The 24,113-nt window shown below is 40.5% G+C and overlaps 1 protein-coding gene and 1 pseudogene across 1 annotated transcript; one reads left to right on the top strand and one right to left on the bottom strand.

Annotated features, from left to right (window-relative positions):
- Nucleotides 1–9,513: 9,513 nt before the first annotated feature.
- Nucleotides 9,514–18,331, top strand: LOC147333551 (protein NLRC3-like). The gene is made up of 11 exons (XM_086286335.1): nucleotides 9,514–9,562; nucleotides 10,075–10,194; nucleotides 10,349–10,456; nucleotides 10,914–11,021; nucleotides 12,433–12,493; nucleotides 12,645–12,846; nucleotides 13,094–14,882; nucleotides 14,971–15,144; nucleotides 15,980–16,153; nucleotides 16,296–16,342; nucleotides 16,671–18,331. Exons 1-11 carry the CDS (start codon nucleotides 9,516–9,518, stop codon nucleotides 17,201–17,203), a joined length of 3,363 nt encoding a protein of 1,120 aa, XP_086142461.1. The 5' UTR covers nucleotides 9,514–9,515; the 3' UTR covers nucleotides 17,204–18,331.
- A 249-nt stretch (nucleotides 18,332–18,580) lies between these two features.
- LOC147333550 (zinc finger protein 862-like) lies at nucleotides 18,581–21,052 on the bottom strand (annotated as a pseudogene).
- Between the last annotated feature and the right edge of the window lie 3,061 nt (nucleotides 21,053–24,113).

Here is a 24,113-nt window from a genome sequence, read left to right as displayed (position 1 = left end):
ACTTTAATAGCTGTTTAAAAGTCAAACACAGCAACAGGTGGTGATGACATTACAAGTACAACATAAGTCCAAAGACACAGAAGTTACAAAGCTACACAAACAGAATTAGTGTAACAGTCAGAGAGCCAATGGCTTAATGTGGGCGTTTCATTAAAGACAAAACAGCAGATGATCTGAAGGACAAAGAGTTCCTGAGAAGGACACAAACAGCAGAGCTGATCTTATCACGACTCCCACGTACAGCTCAGTCCTACCAAGGTGGAAAATGCTTTCACGTTTTCTGTTTGACTGCACATGAAAAGTTGTTTTTAATCCTGCTTCATCCTCAGCAGCTCTGAGAGGTGAGCGCAGAGACAAACAGACAGACACTTTGTGTTTGTACGCACAAATATGACCACAGCTGTGAGATCGCCAGACTGTCAACATTTACTGACACAGTGAGATGCTTCAGCTGAGGCTTTGTGGTCTGCTGAAATCGGCTCTCGCGAGGACGTGCATCCAGGCCAGAGGTGCCTCAGCATCCGCCACCTGAAAGAGCCACTTCCGTAAACAAAGCCAAACCTTATAAACAGTACCTTTGCACAATGACTGAAACTAACACCACTGAAGGAACAACGGGCTGTGAGGCCAGTTTATGATCATTAATATGCAAACTATCTTGACCAATGATTAAAGACCAGCTAAGACTGAAGAAGTCACTTGGATGAGTGATGAAACGTTTCTCCCACTGTGTCCACATGAACAGAATCAACCTGTTTGGATACATACAGAAGGCAATTACATCTCCCAAAAACCTTTTCTCCATCTGTGATTTGTGTGGACTCATTATTTTTCCTTTACATTAATAAGATGACTTTAGCTTTAGCTTTGTTCGGTTTAGTCTTGACTTTAGTTCTTTCCAGTGTCTCTTGAGTTTATCTGTGTTTCTAGTACTTGGTGTGTTGTTTGATGTAAGGTCTCTCTCTGTGTCGGTGACACTTTTATTTAACTGTGTTCATCGTAGACTGAACTTTATGCTGCTGTAACACAAACATTTCCCCTGTGTTATCAATAAAGTATCTGTCTCTGATAAGCTTTCAAATTAAGGAGATCAAGTATAAGAATATGACCTAGCCACCTGTCAGGTACCTGCCACATGTTAATCAGCCATGATGGTTCTGTTTAAACAGGTGCTGACTGGGTAACGTGTCACACACAGGGCCAGCACACAGGAACAAGGAGGCTGTGATGGTGCTTTTCTGATTAAGTTCATCTGTCTCTTTATGATTCTGTGACGCAGACACGATCTCACTCAGGTCCCTGAGATCTGATCATGTGTTCATCACAGCTCCACCTGTCACTGCACAATCACCTCCATCACTGATGTCTGTGCTCACACTCTGCTGCCACCTAGTGTCTGTGTGTGGGTGTTACAGCCGGCTGTCCTCACAGCTGTAACACCCACCTGTTGTAACAACAAACCCACGGTGGGTGTGTTGGTGGGTGGATGTTATACCTTCAGCCTCATCATGGTGTTATTTCTGTACATCAGCTGATTCTGGTCATTTTTAAAAGGCTTCAACAAACTGTTTCCAGCTTTGCTACATCTGAAACAGACTGAAGCAGGTCAGCCCTGTCTACTCTGACCTCACTTAGTCAGCTGACGTCTGCAGAATGAAGAAGCTGATGTTTAAATGAGGTTTTCCCTGAATATGTCCTGATAGCATTGATGTGACTCACCTCTCATCACCTCTCTGCTTACAGCACCTGACCAAGGCCTGAAGTTCAAGCTGTTTTACATTTTTCACATTCATACTGATCATAAACAGGCGTGTTCATCACAGCAGAGTAATCTCTGTGATTCTGGATTAGACATCAGGGATTATTTGTCTTTGGTCACTTTGTTTATCAGGCCTCTCGACATTAATATGGTCATTACTTACACCTTCATTCTTGCTGCACTGGTACCATCCAATGGAGGCTCTGCCCTTTATTCACCCGTTGCCATGGTGACCCATAGGCAAGTCTCCATGTGTGTCCCAGTATCAGACCCTCACTGTGAAACTCGTTATAATACGCCTCACAGCTGATCCCTTGTAATTAACAGGATTATGTGCTATTTACCTGCAGACACTCACAGGTAGCACACCTGTAGAGTCAGTCAGGTGTTACAGGTAACACAGAAATACTGATATTGTCAGTAGTGTGTGTTTTTATGGTAACTGTGGAACAAAGTAAACGTCTCCGTGTTACATGTCAGTATGCTTGTCAGGGCTGTGAACAGGGGCTCCTTTCCTGCAACCTACTTCCTGTTTGATCAGGAAATATTCAGTATTATTATAATATATTATATATTATTCAATAATCTATAATGTAATATCCAAATTAGAGTGAGTTATGTTTGTCAATATTGTGTTAGTAACATATTAATGTCGGTCCACCATCAGCACTAATATGATTAACTAAAACTGATTTGGCTGCAGTTTTTAATAAATCTGGTTTTCAGCCCTGAAAAAGGATAAAGATGGAAAATCATTTTAGAAAGTGACAATCAGGGCCCACCTCTGTGACCTGAAGCTGTAAGCATTCATGTTGGAGGTCACACTGTTGTTACAGTGTTAGTTATTTATGATATTATTGCAGTGTTAGTGATTTAATATCTGAAGTCTCTGTGCTTCAATGATGAGCATCAGCAACAAACATACAGGATCACTGGACTCATTTTTTCTGTTGGCTGTGAAGAATTTTGGAAAAACTTTATTGCTCTGCAAACATCTGACCCTGAAACACCAGCAGTGCACCAGCTGACCTCAGATCAGATCTGTACACAGATTATGTTTGAATTCATTTACTATTTATTACAGCAGCAAGTCTGCAGCTGAGAGAATAAAAGCCTTTAAACATGTAATGAATGATCTAATTATAACCCCTCAAACTATTCTAATCATAGATCGGTCTGTGGCCTCCGTGCTGTCCTTCAAACACATGAAACTTTATTAACACAGCAGCTGTTTCCTCTCGCACTCACTCTGCTGCTTTATCTGCCTCACATTCACTCTGCGCTCTGTAATACTGCTGCTATATGAGTTTAATTATATGCTGTATTGTGTTGATGCTCTCATTTTGTGTTGTAATTTAATTCTGTTCGTTTTATATTTATTTGTATTATTTTATTTACACTTTATTGTGTTGCTATTTCCAGCATATCAGGTTGCAGTTTTTAAATAAATTATAAATAAGAAAACTTTATAAATAGAGTTTGCTGTGACTTTTGGCTAACAGTACTTTATTAGTATTAATGTAGGTGTGATTGGATGATGCTCACCAGCTGCGACGACCAGCCTCCTCTGACACCACACCTAAGCTGCTACTCCACCCCTCCCATTCTGCAGAGCCACAAACCACACCCCACCACAAACAGGTGACCATAGAGTGTGACGTTGTTAAGGAGTGTTGCCATGGTCACCAGTGGACTGCTGCCCCCTTTTGGAACTTTGCTTTAAACTCCCCCCGTGTGTCTGATTTAAGGTATCCTCTGTGACACATTTGTACTGCCGGTGTCACACTCAGCAGCTATGTTTATGTTTATTAGCACTTGTAGGAGCAGAGCTATAGATGCAGACTTCATGTTGTCCAGAAGATGATTAGACGTCAGTGATCCAGAACTGAATGTGGCAATCCATCCTCCCCTGAATATTCAGAAATTTCTTCTTTCTAGAATGTAAGAATAAAAGTTATTTTAATTGATCAATACTTTATTTCCATTCTCCCCAATTCTTCTTGGTTTGTTCTGTGTCCAGTCAGTGTCTGTGTCTTCCCTGGTACCACATCTGTTCCCTCTGTTGCAGTGCCTACTTGTGAGTCTGTGTCCATGATGCACTGGGTGTTTCTTCTTCAGTCACCTTTCTCACTCACTATGTATTAACAGACCTCTCTGCATTGAATCATATCTGTTATTAACCTCTGTCTCTCTTCCACAGCATGTCTTTATCCTGTCTTCCTTCTCTCACCCCAACCGGTCGCAGCAGATGGCCCCACCCCTCCCTGAGCCTGGTTCTGCCGGAGGTTTCTTCCTGTTAAAAGGGAGTTTTTCCTTCCCACTGTCGCCAAAGTGCTGCTCATAGGGGGTCATATGAGTGTTGGCTTTTTCTCTGTATGTATTATTGTAGGGTAAAATTCAATTGAATTTATTGAATTGTAATATTTATAATATTATTTGTGTGGTTATTATGTTAGAGCTGATGGGGAGTATGAGTTGTTATAAACAGAGCTAAACATTACTAGTGCAAACAAAAGACCACGTAATATTTTTAGTGACTTCCTTCTGTAAATAAAAAAAGACAAAATATTAAAATACGAATGCTCCAGTGAACACAGTAGGAGTTTAGCTGAGGAAACAGGTTTGATGCATCATTATCATAAACCACCCTGTTGGCAAGTCTGATGGAAATCTTTTTCCCTATAACTTTTTTACAACTTCACTTAAGTTAACCACGTGCCTTCAGCAGGATGACCAGTGGGATAAAGGAGAACAGCTGGTACACTGGAGTGACCCAATGAGCCTGGGTTTGTGTTTCCTCCTAGAATCACACTGAGTCTCTTTTACTGGAAAGGAAATGTGTGCTGACTCTCAGAGCTCTGGTCAGAGTTATAATCTGACACATAAAGACTTTTAGAGTTGATGTTTAATGACTTTAATGAGATCAAGGGTCATCATGTGACTGTTAGTGCAGCTCAGTTATCACACTTCCTTAAGACGGCGCCTGGAATTGAAGAGTATAAGCGCTAACACACTTAAAAACCTTGAAGTGTGTGAGTTACATGCTTATCCTCTCTGGTCAGTCTCATAGCTGGATGAATAATTTCACTTTCTCTCATTTCCACCATCCAAAGGTAAACCTAATCTCAAGTCATTTTAATGTGAATGGGTGTTGCTATTAAACAGCTCTCATAATAGCTGAGCTAGTAGAAATATATTGTGTTATTTTGTTGAGTCTTATTGTTATGTTCAGGTGGAATCTCTAAAATAGTTTTTGAACATTACAAAACCAAACGAGGAGTTGTCAAATCATTAAACCATTACAGATTTTCTCTTTTTGGTCTCTTTAGTGGTTTAGTTTGTGAATTAATTCTTTTTTGTCTTATTGCTCATCTAATTCTGCAGCACTTCCTCAGATGTTTCTTTGGGGTTCAGATTTCTTGGATTTAAAAATTCTACTTTGCTTCCACTGCAGTTAGACTCCTGTTTATGTCACATTTTAGTAACGTTTTTACAAGATGCAAACCTCTGTAGCTGTGGAGGTACCTGAGACCTTTTATGATCCAGCCTGCTGAGTACTTTGACGTGGAGGTGGTGACCCTACAACTGTTTTACATGTGCGTGAAACTACTTGAGTTTGGGGTGTCAAAATTTTCATCAAAACACAAGTACGGGCTGATACTGGCTTTGTAAAAAGATGACAAATAGCAATACTGGCCTGTGTTTAGCTCGGTTTTGTATCTGTGTGAATTTGCATGGTTGCATTTTTGTTTTCAAGATTAACTATTTAAAACGCCTCATAAAATGAAAGCTAATTTGTTTCCACATGAATAAATAACAGCAAAAGCTGTTAACTGAAATAGCCCAGGTTTTCAGTCCACCTTCAAAAGGTAAATTCAGTGTGATTTGATCACATGACTCTTGTGACAGTGGATTCTTTCTTGTTCCTGCTTTAAGTGGTTGTTTAAAAACAAAAAAAAATCCACCTGATTAAATTTCAACACATCTTCACTGGCAGTGAACTTTTTGTTTTTAGTCGAGCATGTTTTGAATCCGTTTCCTGATCAGCATCCAGGAACAGATTTACAGCTTATAAAAGATCATAAACATGTTACAGTAAGAGGTCTTTGCACAGTCTTTCAGTGTGTTAAACATCATCATTCATGTGATACTGAATAAGGATGTTTGCTGAAGAAAGTCTAATTTTAATTGAAATATTTAAACTGCAAAGAAACTTCAAAATTCTACTTAGTCTCCAATCACGTTTCTCATTTTTTCAGTCCTTCAGTCTCAGCGTTCAATGTTCAGAGATCAATAATCTTTTTACTGAACCATAAAATAATTCAACTTTGTGCTAATAACATAATCAAAAAGCACAGAAAGCAATTACATTAAACATAACACAATAAGAGCACCATGATCATGACCTTTGTGCTGCAGGAGGTCAGCTGATTCTCATTATTCGTTACGAGGAGAGAAACAAGCACCATTATGCTGTGTTTTGGTTTAGAGTAATGTCCTGTAGTTTGACCTGCTTGTCTTGTGTTGGTTTAATGTGGTTACATTTTCTATTATTTAGCCATAAAAGAAAATTCATTAATTCATGTATTTATAATCGATTAACTTTACATGACATGATGAAGTCACCTTTGTGTCCAAGGCTGGACTGGGACAAAAAATCAGCCCGGGCATTTTGACTAGAGACCGGCCCACCAGGATAAAGATTGAAAATGTGACGTCATTCAGGGGTAAAACCGCAAAGGATTCTGGGAACTTGTGGCAAGAGGTACTAGCGCACGCAGGCTTTCAATTGAACTCAATTACACAGCGATAAAAAGAAACCCAAAAATGGCAAGAAGCTGTTGTATTATTAACTGCAATAGCCGGTCGCATGACAGCCACGGGAAGCCGACGGGTAAAGAGATCGTCTTTTTTTTTTTAATCGGATTACGTCGTTGAAGAGAAATTTTTTTAAGCCATGTTTCCGAAGTAAGAGCCGACGATGGTCTGGATATACCAAATATAACGTCTCAGAACACTCCAGCTCACAGGTTAGTCTGCTCCAAGCATTCCCACAAAGGTCAGAGTTTTGTAGTATTAATACGTCATTTTTCTTAACATAATTGGTGATATAGGTTACAAGCAAGTCTGGCGCTGAACAGAAATTGTCGCGCTATGCTCCTTTGTTTATTGTGCATAAATAGTGAATTGTCCTGACACAATATTGCGTTTCGCTTCTGTTATTATGGTACATTGACAAAAACATATACTTTTATTCACAGGATAAAACAGTTGTTTTGTATCACTAATTGTCCAGTACGATTACAACATACAATATTATTGTCACTGCTACATTTCTGTGATGCTACCAGAGATTATTTCCACTACTAATTAATTACCGTTGAGCTCAAAGGTTATATTAATAAACGGTTAACGAATGTGTATTTATGACGACGATTTGTGAGACTGGTAAACTTATGATACGTACGATGGTCTTTCGTTCTACACGGTGCATTTCAAGGTCCTGCACCCATCCGTCGGTAAACTGTACCTGGGCTTGTTGCAGTGACCTGAAGTTACTAAACTTCATGAGTGTATGCACTCACTCCAAGAACTGTATAATTATAAATCTGAGCGTGGTGAAAGTTGGCAGCACGCTAACGTCTTTTGTCCCTCTGTGTGCTCGTAAGGGTCGGACCCTTTCACTCCTTTGATTTTTTCCTCGTATCTTTTCTTTGTCTTTTCGTCGAGTCTGTCTTTGTACGGACCGGCATTGTTCTCCTTTTGTTTTGTACATTCCTTTTTTGTGAAAAAACAAGAAGGTATTGGAACCGGAGAATGAACGTTTTGCGGTGCTGCAAATGCTTGCATTTGATGCGGTACTTGGATTTTTTTGCCACGAGTTCCCGGCATGCAATGCGCGAAAATCACGTGATTGCTAAACAAGGGGGAGGGTGCATCCGGCCTCCTCGGCTGTAATTGGTCCAGCCCAGAGTCGATCATGACCAATTGGCCAATCCAACACCTTTCATTATTTATACCCTTCCTAAAAAAAAAAAAATACATCGGCCCATAAAAACAAAAAATCGCCAGCGGCCCACCAGGCAAATGCCCGGTATGCCCGATGGCCAGTCCAGCTATGTTTGTGTCCTGTGGGTGGGGTAGTTCAACTTTGTTTCTCATGTTTCACTGTGAAGATTCCTCAGAAGGGGAATGAGCAGCATATCGTACAGGTGAAGGTAAAACGACGGTGTGACTGAACGTGCTGAATTCACCTGGTGAGTCATTTCTCTTCATCAGTCTCTAAACTGTTAAAAACATATTTGGTGTTATTTCATTTGATGAGATTCAAGAAAACATTCGTTTATTGAGGGAATTGCAAAAAACCATTCAGGGTGCAATGAGATTAAAATTGTCTTTCAGAATCAGAATCAGAATACTTTATTGATCCCTGGGGGAAATTATTTTTTGTTACAGTGCTCCATTTTAAACCAACATTAAGACAAGACAGACAATACACTAACTAAGAATAGTACAATATATACATATATATTGTACTATGCATGCGCACTATTTTCTCGTACAAAGAGAATTTTCTTTATCTATTCTAATAAAGATGGCATTAGTAACACTCTTGGAGTTTAAAATAACCTGTCCACAAGTGTTGTGCTGACTGAGTGTGTTGCTGTGTCTGTGTGAAGGTGTGGGCTCTGCTATGGATCAGTGTGAGGACAGAGAGGAGGGAGCCCCTCCCTCTAAAAGCACTCTGTGTGGGGAACATGAGAGCCAGACCAAAGCTCAGAGGTGAGATGACCATCTCTAACTGTCCATGACTCTTCTCCATGTCACAGCTCAGCACTCACACTAAGCAGCCAAATTACAGCAGCACCACAGGTGGCCTGTACAGTGGAATGCCATGTTAACTTCAGGCCAGATTAAAAATAAAATGTTGCAGAAATATTTTGCTCGCTTTCCTTCTTTTTTGTGGAGTGTCTTTTGACTGATGTTGTGTTTCTGATAACTTTTATAATCTTAATTCACATTGGCTGCAAAGGTTATGCTTTAGTTCTGTTGTGATTCAGCAGCAATACTACCAAATTATATTTCGTACACAGACTTCCGATCTTTCCATTTTCTATATACGGACACAAATTCTTCAGAAAACTAACAATCAGCTTCTTATCTGTTCCCAAATGCTGTAAATATCATATAATGAGTCCAACAACAAGCCCCAAATCCTGCAGAGAGCAACTTGAGACTATTAAACACATAGAAAAGAAAGCAGGCTCTGGCTTCTTCCTTCACTATTTAACAGTTCAAGTTGTTGTGGTGACATCTTTGGTAATCTTCATATTAAACACTTCAAAGGCCTATATTTCTTGTTTTGAAGGGGAGAGGGGAATTGCAGGCCAGCTGACAGTTCCATATTAGTAAGCTACTGTGTCACACAAAATAAAATAAAAAACAATAATGCAGCATTTCCAAATATAAAAAAAAATGTCTCTTTGAAGGCTTTCAGTCATCCAGGTAATCGTAGGCTAAGTAGCTTGGAAAGCAAAAAGTGTCCGGACTTTTTTAAGGGCTTAAATCTGGGACTCTCCACCATTTGACCCTAGAACTGAAGAAGCTTCTCGGATGAGAGGTGAGACGTCTTCAAGCAACTTAAAGAAGTCCAGACGCTTTTCTTTCCAAGCTTCTTAGACTAAAAGAATGTCTGTTATTTTAATGTTATTTTCTTTATTATTTTAACAGCTCTGTGTCCGTTAAGCAGCTCCTAATGAAGTTTGAACAAAAGTATGCAGAGCAGTCAAAGTCTGTGAAGAGGTAAGGTTTTCAGATAGTTACAGCTTTAGTGTCATTATGACTTTATTTAGTGAACACAACGCTGGGATAAACATTCTTGAGGTTCACTAACCTCAGTGTCAATATAGTAGGTATGTCTGTCGTTTTTATTAACATTAAGAACATTTTAATTATTACATTGAAGTGAATAATTTAATTACCCAACAAAAAGCAAAAATGACGACTAAAAAAATAAACAAGAATTTGAAATTCATGACATAAGCAAAATATTTATTTCAATATAAAAGAAAAGATTTTTGATAAAACAAAATAAAGCTCAGAAAGTTATTTTTTGCCTTCCAACATTTATATTAGAAATAGTTTTGACCCAGAACTTTAATACATTTATTATGACTCTATTTAGTTTAGTCTTGTAGAGAGTATCCATTGATTATACTAAAATATCCTAAAGAAGTCTCACTATATGGTTTTTGTCCTTTTCATATGTTAAAAACCTTGAATTCAACAGTGTTAATTATTAAATTCTTGGGCAGTTCTATCAGGAATCATCAGAAACCAGGATCGTCTGACACAAACAGTTTTTCCATCAAGAGTGACCGATCCATAAATGAGCCCATTTACTTTAATGTTGAACACTTAAAGGCAGATCAAAGGTAAGATAAAAGTACTCAATGAAATCCATTTCTTAAAAATGGCACTGTTGTGCATATGGATGTTACCCTTACTAAAACCTAATAAAACAAGCAAAGTTGAGTTTAAATGAGGTGAAATGATGCTGTTAGCAATGACCATGTTCCATGCTGTTAGGATCCAGCAGCAGGGACCAGACTCTGCTGAACTGAGCTCTGTTCCCATGGAGAGTTATGAGTCACTGTATGAACCTACTTACGCTGGACACCATTTAAAAGCAGATTGGTAAGATTATAAGACTCAGGCAAATGCATTCATTTACCAAATGAATACACTTACTGTTACTGTACAATTGCATTACAACAGTCTCACTGACAATACACCTCACAACAATCCCTAGGATTACAGCTTCATGTTTTTAATTTAAAGTGTAACTTCAAGAGAATGAATATTGTGAGTCCAATGGTGCTGTTTTCTTCTAGGTCTGCTAATTATTCTCACTTATTTACATCAGACCATTTTGCTAAGGCAGACTGTAGCACCTTTTTTTTTTTGTATCTACTCTTTGGTCTAAAATCCTAATATCAAAGTTTGGCTACATCACAAGGAATCATTTTAATACTGGAAAGTAAAATTCTACTAAGATTTTGAGCTTTGTTTAACTCATAATTTTGGTTTTATCTTGTCATAGAAAATGTTAGGGAGATAAGTTTCAAATGAAACACTCTTTTATTTCTACAAGGATTTATCAACAGGCAGAGAACTCTCCCGAAGCCAGCTTTACACCTTTGAAGAGTGACCACTCTGTGCATCAACCTACTTATTGTGGACACGACCCAGCTTATCACAGGTAAACATTTAAAGGGGTTATAATATTGTACTATTGAGAAGTCATATGGCAAGATGCCGGAAATGGCTCTGAACCCTCGTCGATAATATAATGACAATTAAACTTTGAAACAACTCCTACTACTATACCACTCAACCCTGGTGAGGATTCTAACCAAACTGGAAAGATTTAAAATAAATCTGGGAAGAAAAATGGCACCCAGTCAAAAAGAACGAAGTGTGCAGTTGCTCCTGTCAACTGTTGCTATCGGAGAAGCTAAGCCCGCTAGTCTTGATAGCCAAGAAGGTCAGAAAATAGATAAAACAATGGCCTGTTTGCTGAGATTGCGAAGATCAGGGTGACACTGTAGGGTGTTGCAGCTGATGTCAAATCCAACACAACAGAACTCCAGAACTCTGAAGCTGCAATACAAACGAGTCTGACAGAGGCTGAAAGTCGTATCTCCGACTTGGCTAACGATAACGGCAAGCTATTTAAAAAAGTAGAGCAACTTTGGACCTGGATTGATAAATTGATTGATCACGTAAACAATATCATGTTGCCAACTAACCCTGGCAGAGGGTTGTTGGCACCATGCCCCTCCCCTGTTTTAAATGCACCTTAAACAGCATGCATCAACACCACATATCAGTGGGTGGAGTAAGGTTTGGGGTCTTCACAACCATGTTCTCTGTTCACCATCTGGGGCGGGGGCTGGGAGGAGGAGGTGGCCATCTGGGACTGTCTGGGGGCAGTCTGCTCATCTCCACCCAAGAGTAAAGTGAACCATCTCCTGGGTCTGGGGGCAGATTGCCCCTTCAAGGGTGCTGGTCTTTTTTGAGGTAGGATGGATTCCCAGAACACCGGGAGTATAGAGTTCATTGGGGAGTGTGAGCATGTGTACTCCCACCCTCATGCACACATATTCGAATAATCATGCATCACCGAACATGGAAACACATAGAAATGTACATGTTTGCGTCTGTGTGTGTGCCTGTTTGTCTATATCTATGTGTCAGCTCTTAAATTCCTCTTCTCTCAAAATTACCATTCAATGCTAAGATTTTAGAAAAGGTTGTGGCTAAGCAGCTTAAGCTGTTCAAGATAAATTCCAATCTGGCTTTCGTAGAGCTCACTATACTGAAACTGCAGCTGAGACTGAAGAAGTCACCTGGATGAGTGACAAAATGTTTCTCCCACTGAAAACGCTACGTCCAGATGAACAGAATCAACCTTTTGGGATTTACTTAACTGGACGATTGATGATTTTTTTAATGCCTCACTGAGTTTTGTTTTTTGTTGAAATATCTATTTCTTTAAATGTTTAAAAATAGTTTAAAAAACTAATAAAAAACTTACTATTGAACTAATGATTTATAAAGAAATGATCTTTACGAGAATTCATGACAACAGAATTATCTTTCATTTGCAGAATTAACCAGGACACATCAGATCAATCTGAGCACAAAAATCACCTGGACTCCGTGTTTATGGTGTGTAAAAAGAAACACACAACTGCTACACTAAATCAAGAATCATATAGTAAACAGGCATAGCACTAAAAGTGTGGCACAGTGGTAGATTCATAGTTCAGTGGTAGTGGTAGTTCATGTTCAACATAAAGTTTATATCTCTCTATTCCAGCTCCTTGAGAAAAAAATTGTCACATTTATGAAAAATGAGCTAAAGGAGTTCAGGAGATTTCTGAGTCAGAGCCTGGATGATGATGAGACAGTGATGTATGAGGATAAAGAGAAGAGAAGCAGCAGGGAGGCATTTCTGAAGATCACACTTCACTTTCTGGGGAGAATGAATGAGGAGGAGCTGGCTCACCGTCTTCAAAGCAGTAAGACTTTTTGTTTTATTTTGTATCCTTAAAGTCTATATTTACAATAGGATTTTATAAATGAAAGAAAAAAAACCCTCAAATTCTTTCACTCACAAATATTTGGATATCAAGATTGCTATCACGTGGGAATGAAGCAGACAGGTGTATCTCAAACAGCTATGTCTGTTTTGGTTTATTAAATTAAACATTTACATTGTAAATATACACATATAAATATATGCATACATCATTGCTCTTCATGCAGGAACTCATGCTGAAGTTGGCAAACGTAAACTAAAATCCAAGTTGAAAAAGAAGTTCCAGTGTGTGTTTGAGGGGATCGCTAAAGCAGGAAACCCAACCCTTCTGAATCAGATCTACACAGAGGGAGGGACTGCAGAGGTCAATGATGAACATGAGGTCAGACAGATTGAAACAGCAAATAGGAAACCACACAGACCCGAAACAACAATCAGACAAGAAGACATCTTTAAAGCCTCACCTGGAAGAGACGAACCAATCAGAACAGTGCTGACCAAGGGAGTGGCTGGCATTGGGAAAACAGTCTTAACACAGAAATACAGCCTGGACTGGGCTGAAGACAAAGCCAACCAGGACATCCAGTTCATATTTCCATTCACTTTCAGAGAGCTGAATGTGCTGAAAGAGGAAAAGTTCAGCTTGGTGGAACTTGTTCATCACTTCTTTACTGAAACCAAAGAAGCAGGAATCTGCAGCTTTGAAGACTTCCTGGTTGTGTTCATCTTTGATGGTCTGGATGAGTGTCGACTTCCTCTGGACTTCCATGAAACTACAATCCTAACTGACCCTAGAAAGTCCACCTCAGTGGATGTGCTGCTGATAAACCTCATCAGGGGGAAACTGCTTCCCTCTGCTCGCCTCTGGATAACCACACGACCTGCAGCAGCCAATCAGATCCCTCCTGACTGTGTTGACATGGTGACAGAGGTCAGAGGGTTCACTGACCCACAGAAGGAGGAGTACTTCAGGAAGAGATTCACAGATAAGAAACAGGCCAGCAGGATCATCTCCCACATCAAGACATCACGAAGCCTCCACATCATGTGCCACATCCCAGTCTTCTGCTGGATCACTGCTACAGTTCTGGAGGATGTGCTGAAAACCAGAGAGGGACGACGGATGCCCAAGACCCTGACTGAGATGTACACCCACTTCCTGGTGGTTCAAACAAAAACGGCAATTGTCAAATATGATGGAAAACGTGAAACACATCCAATCTGGATTAAGAAGAGCAGGAAGATGATGGAGTCTCTGGGAAAACTGGCTTTTGATCAGCTGCAGAAAGGAAACCTGATCTTCTATGAATCAGACCTGACAGAGTGTGGCATCGATATCAGAGCGGCCTCAGTGTACTCAGGAGTGTTCACACAGATCTTTAAAGAGGAGAGAGGACTGTACCAGGACAAGGTGTTCTGCTTCATCCATCTGAGTGTTCAGGAGTTTCTGGCTGCTCTTCATGTCCATCTGACCTTCATCAACTCTGGACTCAATCTGCTGGAAGATCAACAAGCAAATTTCAACAATATCGCTGTATTTAAAGACATACCTAAGCTGAAACATCTTTACCAGAGTGCTGTGGATAAGGCCTTAGAGAGTCCAAATGGACACCTGGACTTGTTTCTCCGCTTCCTCCTGGGTTTTTCAGTGGAGACCAATCAGACTCTCCTACAAGGCCTTCTGACACAGACAGGAAGTAACCCATCAACCAGACATAAAACTGTTGAATTTATCACCAAGAAGATCGGAGGAAATCTGTCTGCAGAGAAAAGCATCAATCTGTTCCACTGTCTGATTGAACTGAATGATCATTCTTTAATGAAGGACATCCAAAACTCTCTGGTTTTAGGATGTCTGTCCACAGATAAACTGTCTCCTGCTCAGTGGTCAGCTCTGGTCTTCATCTTACTGTCATCAGAAAAAGATCTGGATGTGTTTGACCTGAAGAAATACTCTGCATCAGAGGAGACTCTTCTGAGGCTGCTGCCAGTGGTGAAAGCCACAAACAAAGCTCTGTGAGTCAATTAATAATGTTATTTTTTAGGAAAAAAAATCCTTAATTTACTAGTAAATGGATATTGAAACTAATGGATTGTCTTGCAGGCTGTGTGACTGTAATTTGACAGAGAACAGTTGTGAAGCTCTGTCCTCAGTTCTCAGCTCTCAGTCATCTAGGCTGAGAGAACTGGACCTGAGTAACAACAACCTAAAGGATTCTGGGGTGAAGCTGTTGGCTGCTGGAGTAAAGAGTCCACACTGCAGGGTGGAATCTCTCAGGTCAGGGTACAGCTATCTTTTCAACAAAAAAGAAAAGCAACTATTAATTCAGCTTAACTTTGAGTTTTTTTACACCAGAGCCTCTTTTGAGGTCACTAGCGCAAGTTTGACATGACAGTCTTTTCTTCACCAAGATGCTGCATTATGTTTGCTGCATATTTGTAGTTTACATATTAATGCTGTATGAATTTCAAAGGTTTTCTACTCTCGACTGGAGTCTTCTGACTGGAGCCCACTGAAGTCATTTTTCATTGTTATTGCAAAATAAGATTAGATGGTGTGCTTTGTTATTCTACTATACTCGCCTTTGTCAGTGCGCCCCAGGGTGGCTGTGGCTACAATGTAGCTTGCCATCACCAGTGTGTGAATGTGTGTGTGAATGGGTGGATGACTGGATGTGTAAAGAGCTTTGGGGTCATTAGGGACTAGAAAAGCGCTATATAAATACAGGCCATTTACCATTTATAAATACCAGTTAGAAGATGGACAGTAACCATAAATTGCTATAGAAGGCCAATTGCATGCCCGTTGTAGCCTCAGTTTGAAGTCTCTTTTTGCTGATACTTTTTTTTGTATCAGCAAAAATGGTGGAATAGTTTCTGAAATCATGGCCTATTTAAAGGCCTGTATTAAAAATTTCTGTCTTTTCATGTTGTAATTAATGGTTATTTGAATGTCTGTTGTTGTTGCCAGCTTAAATGACTGGTTACTAGCCAGCCTGTTGTGACCTCTCTGTGCTCAGTTGTCTGTTAAACTATGTTTGTCTGAACAACAGCTAAAACCCTTTACTATATCGAACAACTGCGTGTGTGTGTGTGTGTGTGTGTGTGCACAGGCTATCAGGTTGTCTAATCACAGAGGAAGGTTGTGCTTCTCTAGCTTCAGCACTGAGCTCAAACCCCTCCTATTTGAGAGAGCTGGATCTGCGTAATAATAGCCTGCAGGACTCAGGAGTGAATTTGCTGCTTGCAGGATTGGAGGATCCATATTGGAGGCTTGATATTCTCAGGTACCCCCTTCTATTTTACCTTTAACCAGAAAATCCCTTCAAATTATAATCATGGACATAAAATTTCAAGTGCATAAAAACAACAAGGCCAGATAAGTCTGTTTCATTCATGATAAATAAACATTTGTGTTTCATACTGTAGAGTGGACAGTGGTGGAGAGTGGAAGGTAACTCTTGGTCTAAGGAAATGTAAGTGGCACATGCTATATCTCCAGTATTTTCTCAAAGTTTTTGGATTAGATCTTCTGGGTGTTCTGGAAAATAAATGGTAGTCAGAATATTTGACTTGTGCAACTGATTTTATTTGCTGTCAAGAAAACAGAAGTTTAATAGATTAAGGTTTAATTAATAGGTTTGACAGTGGATCTGATCTATAACTAAGGTATCAATTAACATCTTCAAATGTTTTCTGTAAACCTTTAATTAGCTACTCTGCTCATAGATCTATGTATGCTAAAGTCATCAGTTACACAAAACAATAAACAGTTTCTTCATTTTCTTCTCTTTCCTCCACCAGTTGCTTGTGAGCTAACATTGGACCTGAACACCACACACAAAAACCTGAAACTGTTTAACAACAACAGGAGGATGGAAGTACTGAAGCAGCAGCAGCCTTATCCTGATCACCCAGAGAGATTTGATATGTTTTGCCAAGTGCTGTGTAAAAATGGCCTGGCTGGTCGTTGTTACTGGGAAGTTGAGTGGGAAGGAAATGTTAACATAGCAGTGACTCACAGAGGGATCCCAAGGAAAGGCAGGGCTTCCAGGTTTGGAGGGAATGATCAGTCCTGGAGTTTGACTTGCTCTGATGACGGTTACTCTGTCTGGCACAATGATAAAGAAACATCCATCTCCTCCTCCTCTATCTCTAACAGAGTAGCTGTGTATGTGGACTGTCCTGCTGGGACTCTGTCCTTCTACAGAGTCTCTTCCGACACTCTGATCCACCTCCACACCTTCTCCATCAAATTTGCCCAACTTCTCTATCCTGGGTTTACAGTCTGGGATGGTTCAGTCACTCTTTGTTCAGTGACAGAATCAGACTGCTGACTGAAAATCAAAGTTTTTAAAATCAGGCTCACCAATAAAGGGGTTTCTAGGGGTTCATATGATTAGGTTTGTTCTACACATTGTCAAGGAAAGCTAGAAGCTCATTTACCTCACAGTAGTCAACACAGAACTGTATAGACCCATCTTTCTTCACCACAAGAACTATGGGGCTAGGATTAGGTGTGACTATTCCATCCAAATCCCCTGGGTGAGCAGGGTAATGAGAGCGCAGTGGTTCCTGTAGAAAAACTCAATGATTTCAAACAAACTGTGCTGTTGTATCTGATAAGGATGATTGATTTTGCAGCAAAAGAATAACTCTTCTTTATACTTCTGCAATGCAGTCCTCAGGAGATGGAAGGTTGTAGTTTTAATGTTTGCGGTTTCCTGCGATTCACACAGATGTGGAGATGGAGGAGGGGTCTGTAATAAAAATGCTGGAGGGGGAGAATCAGGGAATCCCAGAATGCAATGGGTCGTGTCTGCAAAAAGAAGTCCATACATCCTCATTTTATTTTTTTATATTTTAAAATGCTTTTATCTCTCTCTGTTATCTAAGTCCAGCTTCCAATCACAACCACATTCAAATCCTCATGCAAAGCTCTTCACAATAAAAACGGATACTTGTAAAAATGATCCATGCAAAATGTAAATGCTTTTTTAAACTTATGAACAATGTTGCCTCTAATTTTTCATGTGTGTGAGCGAACTCACAGACTCCCTGAGCAGACCCTTGGACCACGGTGAGCGACATTAGATGTGTACACTGTGGTGACGACAGCATCGCATCCATCAAAGTTACATGGTTTATAAAAAGAGCCAAATCAAAGCATTTACACTTCTGTTGGAATACCTTCAATTAAGAGCTTTAGCCCACTTACAGTGAAAATTACAAAAATCTTTTTTTAATGACCTGTGCACTATGTCAATGCTATTGGAAATATGAATATGTAACTTTAACTATGGCAAAACATCAACTGCCAACCAAATCAAGCCTATTATAAACTCCAATTTTGAAACTTAATATTGTTATTATAAAGCTCTGACTTTTTTATGATGAATATGAAGCTCCTTGAGGCGACTTTTGTTGTGATTTGGCGCTATATAAATAAAATTGAATTGAATTGAATTGAATTGAATTGAATGAGTATGAGCCAGTTTGTGAAGCTCCTGGTCCTCCTGTCCTACTGCGGTCTGGGAGACAGTCCTACTGTCCTGTAACTCTTTGTCTGCAAAATACAGTATATAATGACACAATTATTTGCATTTCTAATACTCATAAACTAGTGACAGTATTTAATGATCAATATCCATAAATGAAAACTCAATAAATGACAGTAGATGAGTAGTAAACTTATTCAGAGCTTAAATTTCACCTTATTTTTCCCGTCTGTCCATCTCACGTCTCCAGTGGATTTACACGTCGCCCAGGTTGATGGCCTCATCTGCTTGCAGCTTTGACTTTATGCGCATCAGCTGGTCCAAATGGTCCACCTCAAGACGATTCTGGATGCTGTTTTGATACGATTCATTAAACTAAAGCCTCTTTGGCAATCTGCACTGGATGCTTGAAACGTAGAACAAATATCCACAAGCTGTGAGATGTGTTTTAGCTCTTCACATTTTAGCGTTGCAGCCACCATATCTGAGAATGTGCTGATTGACCCATGTTTAAGTTTGTGCCTCATTATGTACTTGAAATCAGAATTATTCACTGTTTATGACCTCCACTGAATGTGGAGAGTGGAGAATGGCCTCATACTTCTTTGCCAGCATGGCAATGTCTCCTGCTCCATACTCAAAGCTGATGTCTGAGTTCAATGCCTCAATGTCAAATGCAGACCACTCCTTTAATTCATCCTCTGGAAAACGAGCATCCAAGTGATCACAAAGCTTACGAATAACACGAGTAATCTCATCAGCAGATGAGGCCCTCATCGCCTCTTTGACACGGTCACTCCACTTAACACCCTTTTCTCTGTCAAGTATTGGGAACGCAACTTCTCAATCTTTGCTCTTGCCAAGCAGTGCCCTTCCATCACAGTCAGGTTGCATCTTCGAAAAGAAAGACACAGGTGTGCCAGCTCACCCAAAACATCTCCCAGAGAGGTGAGAGCAACCTTGAAGTTGGTTAGCTTTTTGTAATTTGCCACTGGGTCTCTGTTATCACTGGATTCTCTCTTGCAGTATTCTTCCAGCACAGTGTAGTTCCTCAGCATTCACAGCTTGGTGCCGCGACAGCCATCGCACTTCACTCAGAGGCCTGAATGACAGTGCATCCTCATCAAGAACCTTTGCTAGTGTGGGGATGAAGAAAAGTATTTTACCAGCACAATATAATCTGCAGTGTGATCATTGCTTTAACAATGTAACAGATAGCTTTAAGATGGCCTTAAGATGTTTATGCATACTGTTATCATATTAACCTTGTGTTCCAGATGCAGTTATAACTATTTTATACACATTGCATATCTGTGCTTATTTTGAGCTGATGTTCGGTTCATTAAGGGTCTTAAGCTTCACTGGCGTGACTGTCCAGGTGATACATGCTGAGGGAAACTAGAACATGGAAGGATAACTGCAATACATGCTTACAGAACACTTATAGCAGGTCATTTTTATTATCTTTTATATGTTCATATTCTTGTATTGAGTTTTAAGTAGTATCAGTTGGTTAAAACATTTATTCAATTTATATTACATCTATAGTTTTAGTAAATTGTTGACAGTGGCCTCTGTTTGACTGTGAGCGTCAGTAGGTGAGAGGTGACACAGAGGGCCACGTAAGGTCGTGACATGTCATGTTTGCTTGTAATTGTGGGCTTGCAGAAGCGCTTGCTCACTGCAAAAACATTGTCTGCAGTCTTGAAGAAGCGCTAATCAGAAAGCTTGACAGGAAACATCTGCTATGAAGACGAAGACAATGTTCTTTTCAAACTGTGTTAAAAGTCATTGTGCTTTTGATCTGACCTATGTATGAAATGGATCTGACGTTGAGGGGGCGTCATTAAATTTAAGCCCTGATGGTATAAAATATCTGTTTATGCTTTGATTAAGTCGGAGATCAGCCCTGTCTGCGAACGGAGCTGGTCTTCCCACGCGTGTATTTCATTAAAATCAATTGTTTGACCAAGCTCTTCTGGACCAGGTTGTTTGTACTCTCCTTCCTCAATGTTTGAACCTTAACACTAGGTCTTCCAATTTTCCCCTCTTTACGGTGGATCTAGAGAAAGTGGAGTAAACTGTTCTAAGAAGAGTTTCCACATCACGCATCAAAGGTACATCTTTCCACGCATCATCAATGCCCAAGTCCTCTCTATGGGCTACACAGTGTTGTTCAGTTAAGTGTGGTATTTTCTAAAGCTGCAACTCCGTTGTGCTTTCCTAGCATTACTGAGGCACCATCGGAGGTCAGCATCACCATTCTCTGCATTTCTAGTTCATGTTTGGTGTAAAACTGAGTTATTGCCTGCACAATAGCCGTGCATGCTGTCAGCTGGATGATGCCACCAAACACAGTTTTATGGTTGGCGTTATTTTCCTCCCTGTATTTAATATACAGGACTAGCATTTTGTGCACTGTTATGTCTGTGCTATCATGTATGATCAGGGTGTGCCGAGGTGCATTTTTAACTTCACACATTGTCTCATTCTGCACTATTTCATTAATTGAATTCACAAACTCAAAACTCAGCTTTCTGGTATACTCACATACTTTGCCATGTGATCGTGAATTTGTTGAACCGACAGCATAGAAGAATTAATTTTGATGGCTAGTAGAATATTGTCGATGAGAACTTTAACTTCTTCGGGGTTAAGTCTGTGAAGGTTCTCAGTCATCCAGGTCATCGTAGTCAAAGGAGCTTGCAAAGAAAAGCGTCTGGACTTCTTTAAGTTGCTTGAAGACGTTTCACCTCTCATCCGAGAAGCTTCTTCAGTTCTCAGATCAAATGGTGGAGAGTCCCAGATATAAACCTAGTGGGAGTTTCCCCCCACAGAGGGACAAAAGGACCCCCTGATGATCCTCTAATCGCCTGAGCCAAGGTGTGAAACTGGGTGTGGGTCACAATCAGCCAGAGTTTCGGGTGAGTTCATTGTGAAACCTGGCCCCACCTTATCATGCGAATTCCTGAGGTCAGATGGCCCAGGATGTGAGTGGGCGTTAAGGAGTCTGGGAAGGGATCTCAAAACTGGATTATAGATGGCAGAGAGTTGGTGTCGTAAACCCCGCCTCTGTTCAAAGATGGTCGCTCACAGTGGACATAGATGGCTTCTTTCACTCCTCTTTCAAACCATCTGTCCTCTCTGTCCAAAATGTGAACATTGGCATCCTCAAAAGAGTGTCCTTTATCCTTAAGATGCAGATGGACTGCTGAGTCTTGTCCTGTGGAGGTGGCTCTTCTGTGTTGTGCCATGCGCTTGTGAAGTGGGTGTTTGGTCTCTCCAATGTAGAGGTCTGGGCATTCCTCGCTGCACTGTACAGCATACACCACATTGTTAAGTCTGTGTTTTGGAGTTTTGTCTTTCGGGTGAACCAGTTTCTGTCTGAGTGTGTTGCTGGGTCTGAAATGCACCGGGATGTCATGCTTGGAGAAAACTCTCCTGAGTTTTTCTGATACACCGGCTACATAGGGGATGACAATGTTGTTGCGTCTGTCCTTCTTATCCTCCCTCGCTGGTGTCTGGTCTTCTTTTCTGTGCCTCTTTGCTAACTTTAAGAACGCCCATTTAGGATAGCCGCACGTTTTGAGTGCTTCCTTTACATGTGTGTGTTCCGATTTTTTGTCCCAGTCCAGCCCTGCCCGTGACCTTTGACCCTCTGCCTGTGTAAACCGTGTGTTTCTCCAACAAACAGGGAGCTGAGTGCATGCAGGCTAACGTGCTGATCCCAACACATGTTTTTCCATAAATCTGAAGCTTCAAATCAAAGAACAACAGTGTGTAGTTGGAGCTGGACACACTGATGTGTAAATGTGTTTAGAAGCTTCAGAGCTGTGATGTTCAGTCATGATGAACTCTGATGGATTTAGATGATCAGTATCTGCAGTTGGTGATTATCTGATATTCATCGTATTTTACAGCCATATCTGTAAATCCAAACAGTCTTTGAATCCACTTCATGAGGAGATGATGGTTTGTTTGTTTTTTTGATGTTGTCAGTGCTGACATCAGCTAAATCATAAAACTGTGGACTCCTTCATGATCATCTGGTCGACCCATGATCCTCACATTCTCCTCCTGCAGGAGTTAACTTGGATTATTAACTCCTCACTGAGGTTGTGTGAGGCAGGAGTCCAGCATGCATCAGCACTGCCAAAATGATCATCATGATTATTATACCGTAATTGTCGGGCTATAAGCCGCTACTTTTTGCACCAGCTTTGAACCCTGCGGCTTTTAGTCAGGTGCGGCTTTTCTATGGATTGTCCATGATTTTTGTCATATCGTAAGACGATTTGTTTTGTTTGTTCCGCTGTTGTCCGGCACTACGTTGCCTGGCGGAAGGGCATGTGATCAGACACACAGTATCGGGGTTCAAGAGTGGTGTGTTGGTCACGTGTCCATCCGCCAGACAACATAGTGCCGTACAAGTAGCGCGAAAAACAAACTTCAGAGTAGCGCTACGCGTTCAGCGGGAGTCGTGGATGATGTGCGGCGATAAACTTGCGAAAAGCAAGTTATGCTCAACTCCACCGGTGGAATCTGACAGCGTGGAAAAGTGTGAAAACATCCATGATCACCAACGGGTTTCGAAGGGCTGGACTGCTGCATGATGGAGGACACCGCCACGGCCCTTCAGAGGGTGTTCGACTCTGACACTGACAACGAGGATTTCTTTGGTTTTTTAAGTGACAACGAAGGAAAGAAGCTGAGAGTGGATGATGAAGCCACCCTGAGCCTGTTCGTTTCCGACACTGGAGAAGAGGACTTTGGCGGTTTTAGTGCAGGAAGAAGAGAAAGATGGTGAATGACTGACTTTTCTTCTTGTTAAAGCCGTGTCGCTGCACCTGAGCCTAAAAGGTAGTCTGAATCTATTTTTCTGGTGTGCTGTAGGTTATTGTTATGTACTACATTTGTTACTCATTTATGAAGCACAGCACATGTTTCGTACTTGTAATTACCTCTACTTGTACATATACCTAAAAAGTTGTGCAAATATGTACCCATAACTTGTTTTTCACAATATTAATAAAAGGGGTGTGTCTCCAAACAGCCATCTCTTTCCTGACAATTCCCTTTGTGCATATTCTCTTACATATGATAAGTCAACATTGAAACACCTGCGGCCTTTAGTCAGGTGCGGCTAATGTATGTACAAAACAGGATTTTCCCCTGATTTTAGCTTGTGCGGCTAATATTCAGGTGCGCTTTGTAGCCCGGGAAATACGGTAATCAGAATTTAAATCAGGACGGATTTCAGTATAGATCATGATTATTGTGATTTTAGAGACTGGAATGTTTTTATTGCAGTCTTATTATTATTTTATTCAGTGTGATGATAAAAAACTCTCAGTGTGACTACACACAGAGATATTTGAACAGTTCAGAGAACACAGAGTCTCTCAGACCTCAGACTGGACTTTGGCTCAGGACCAGGACTTGTTCCCTCAGCAGCGCTGTGGCAGCTCAGCACAGCAGCTGGTCGGACCCACATGTACTCTGATGGAGCTCAGACCTGTAAATGTTTTACAATAAAGAGCTCAGAGGGCAAAATCAGACAGGTGTGCTGATTCTTCCACTGACACAGGACAGATCTGATAATGATGACACAAAAGTTCCCCAAAACAAACAAAGAGTTTTATTCTTTTTATCCAATCAAACATTTAGAAAACATTTAAAAAATATCATTGAAAAACAAAAGCAAAAAGGATTACACACACACACAGACACACACACATAGACACACACA

Source organism: Aulonocara sp. 'chitande type north' Nkhata Bay, linkage group LG3, assembly GCF_057382095.1.
Source record: "Aulonocara sp. 'chitande type north' Nkhata Bay isolate Kocher_YH1m ecotype deep benthic linkage group LG3, A_spYH_male_GT1.1, whole genome shotgun sequence".
Lineage (NCBI taxonomy): Eukaryota > Metazoa > Chordata > Actinopteri > Cichliformes > Cichlidae > Aulonocara > Aulonocara sp. 'chitande type north' Nkhata Bay.
Note: the sequence above shows the minus strand (reverse complement) of the source record. Positions and strands in the feature narration are given on the sequence as shown.

Bases quoted from the DNA above. Each gene is read 5' to 3' on its own strand.
- LOC147333551 (XM_086286335.1), top strand. From the start codon at position 9,516: ATGAAGTTTGAACAAAAGTATGCAGAGCAGTCAAAGTCTGTGAAGAG. The intron at 9,563-10,074 runs GTAAGGTTTTCA...ATTCTTGGGCAG, and splicing joins CAGTCAAAGTCTGTGAAGAG to TTCTATCAGGAATCATCAGA. The intron at 16,343-16,670 runs GTAAGTGGCACA...TTCCTCCACCAG, and splicing joins AACTCTTGGTCTAAGGAAAT to TTGCTTGTGAGCTAACATTG.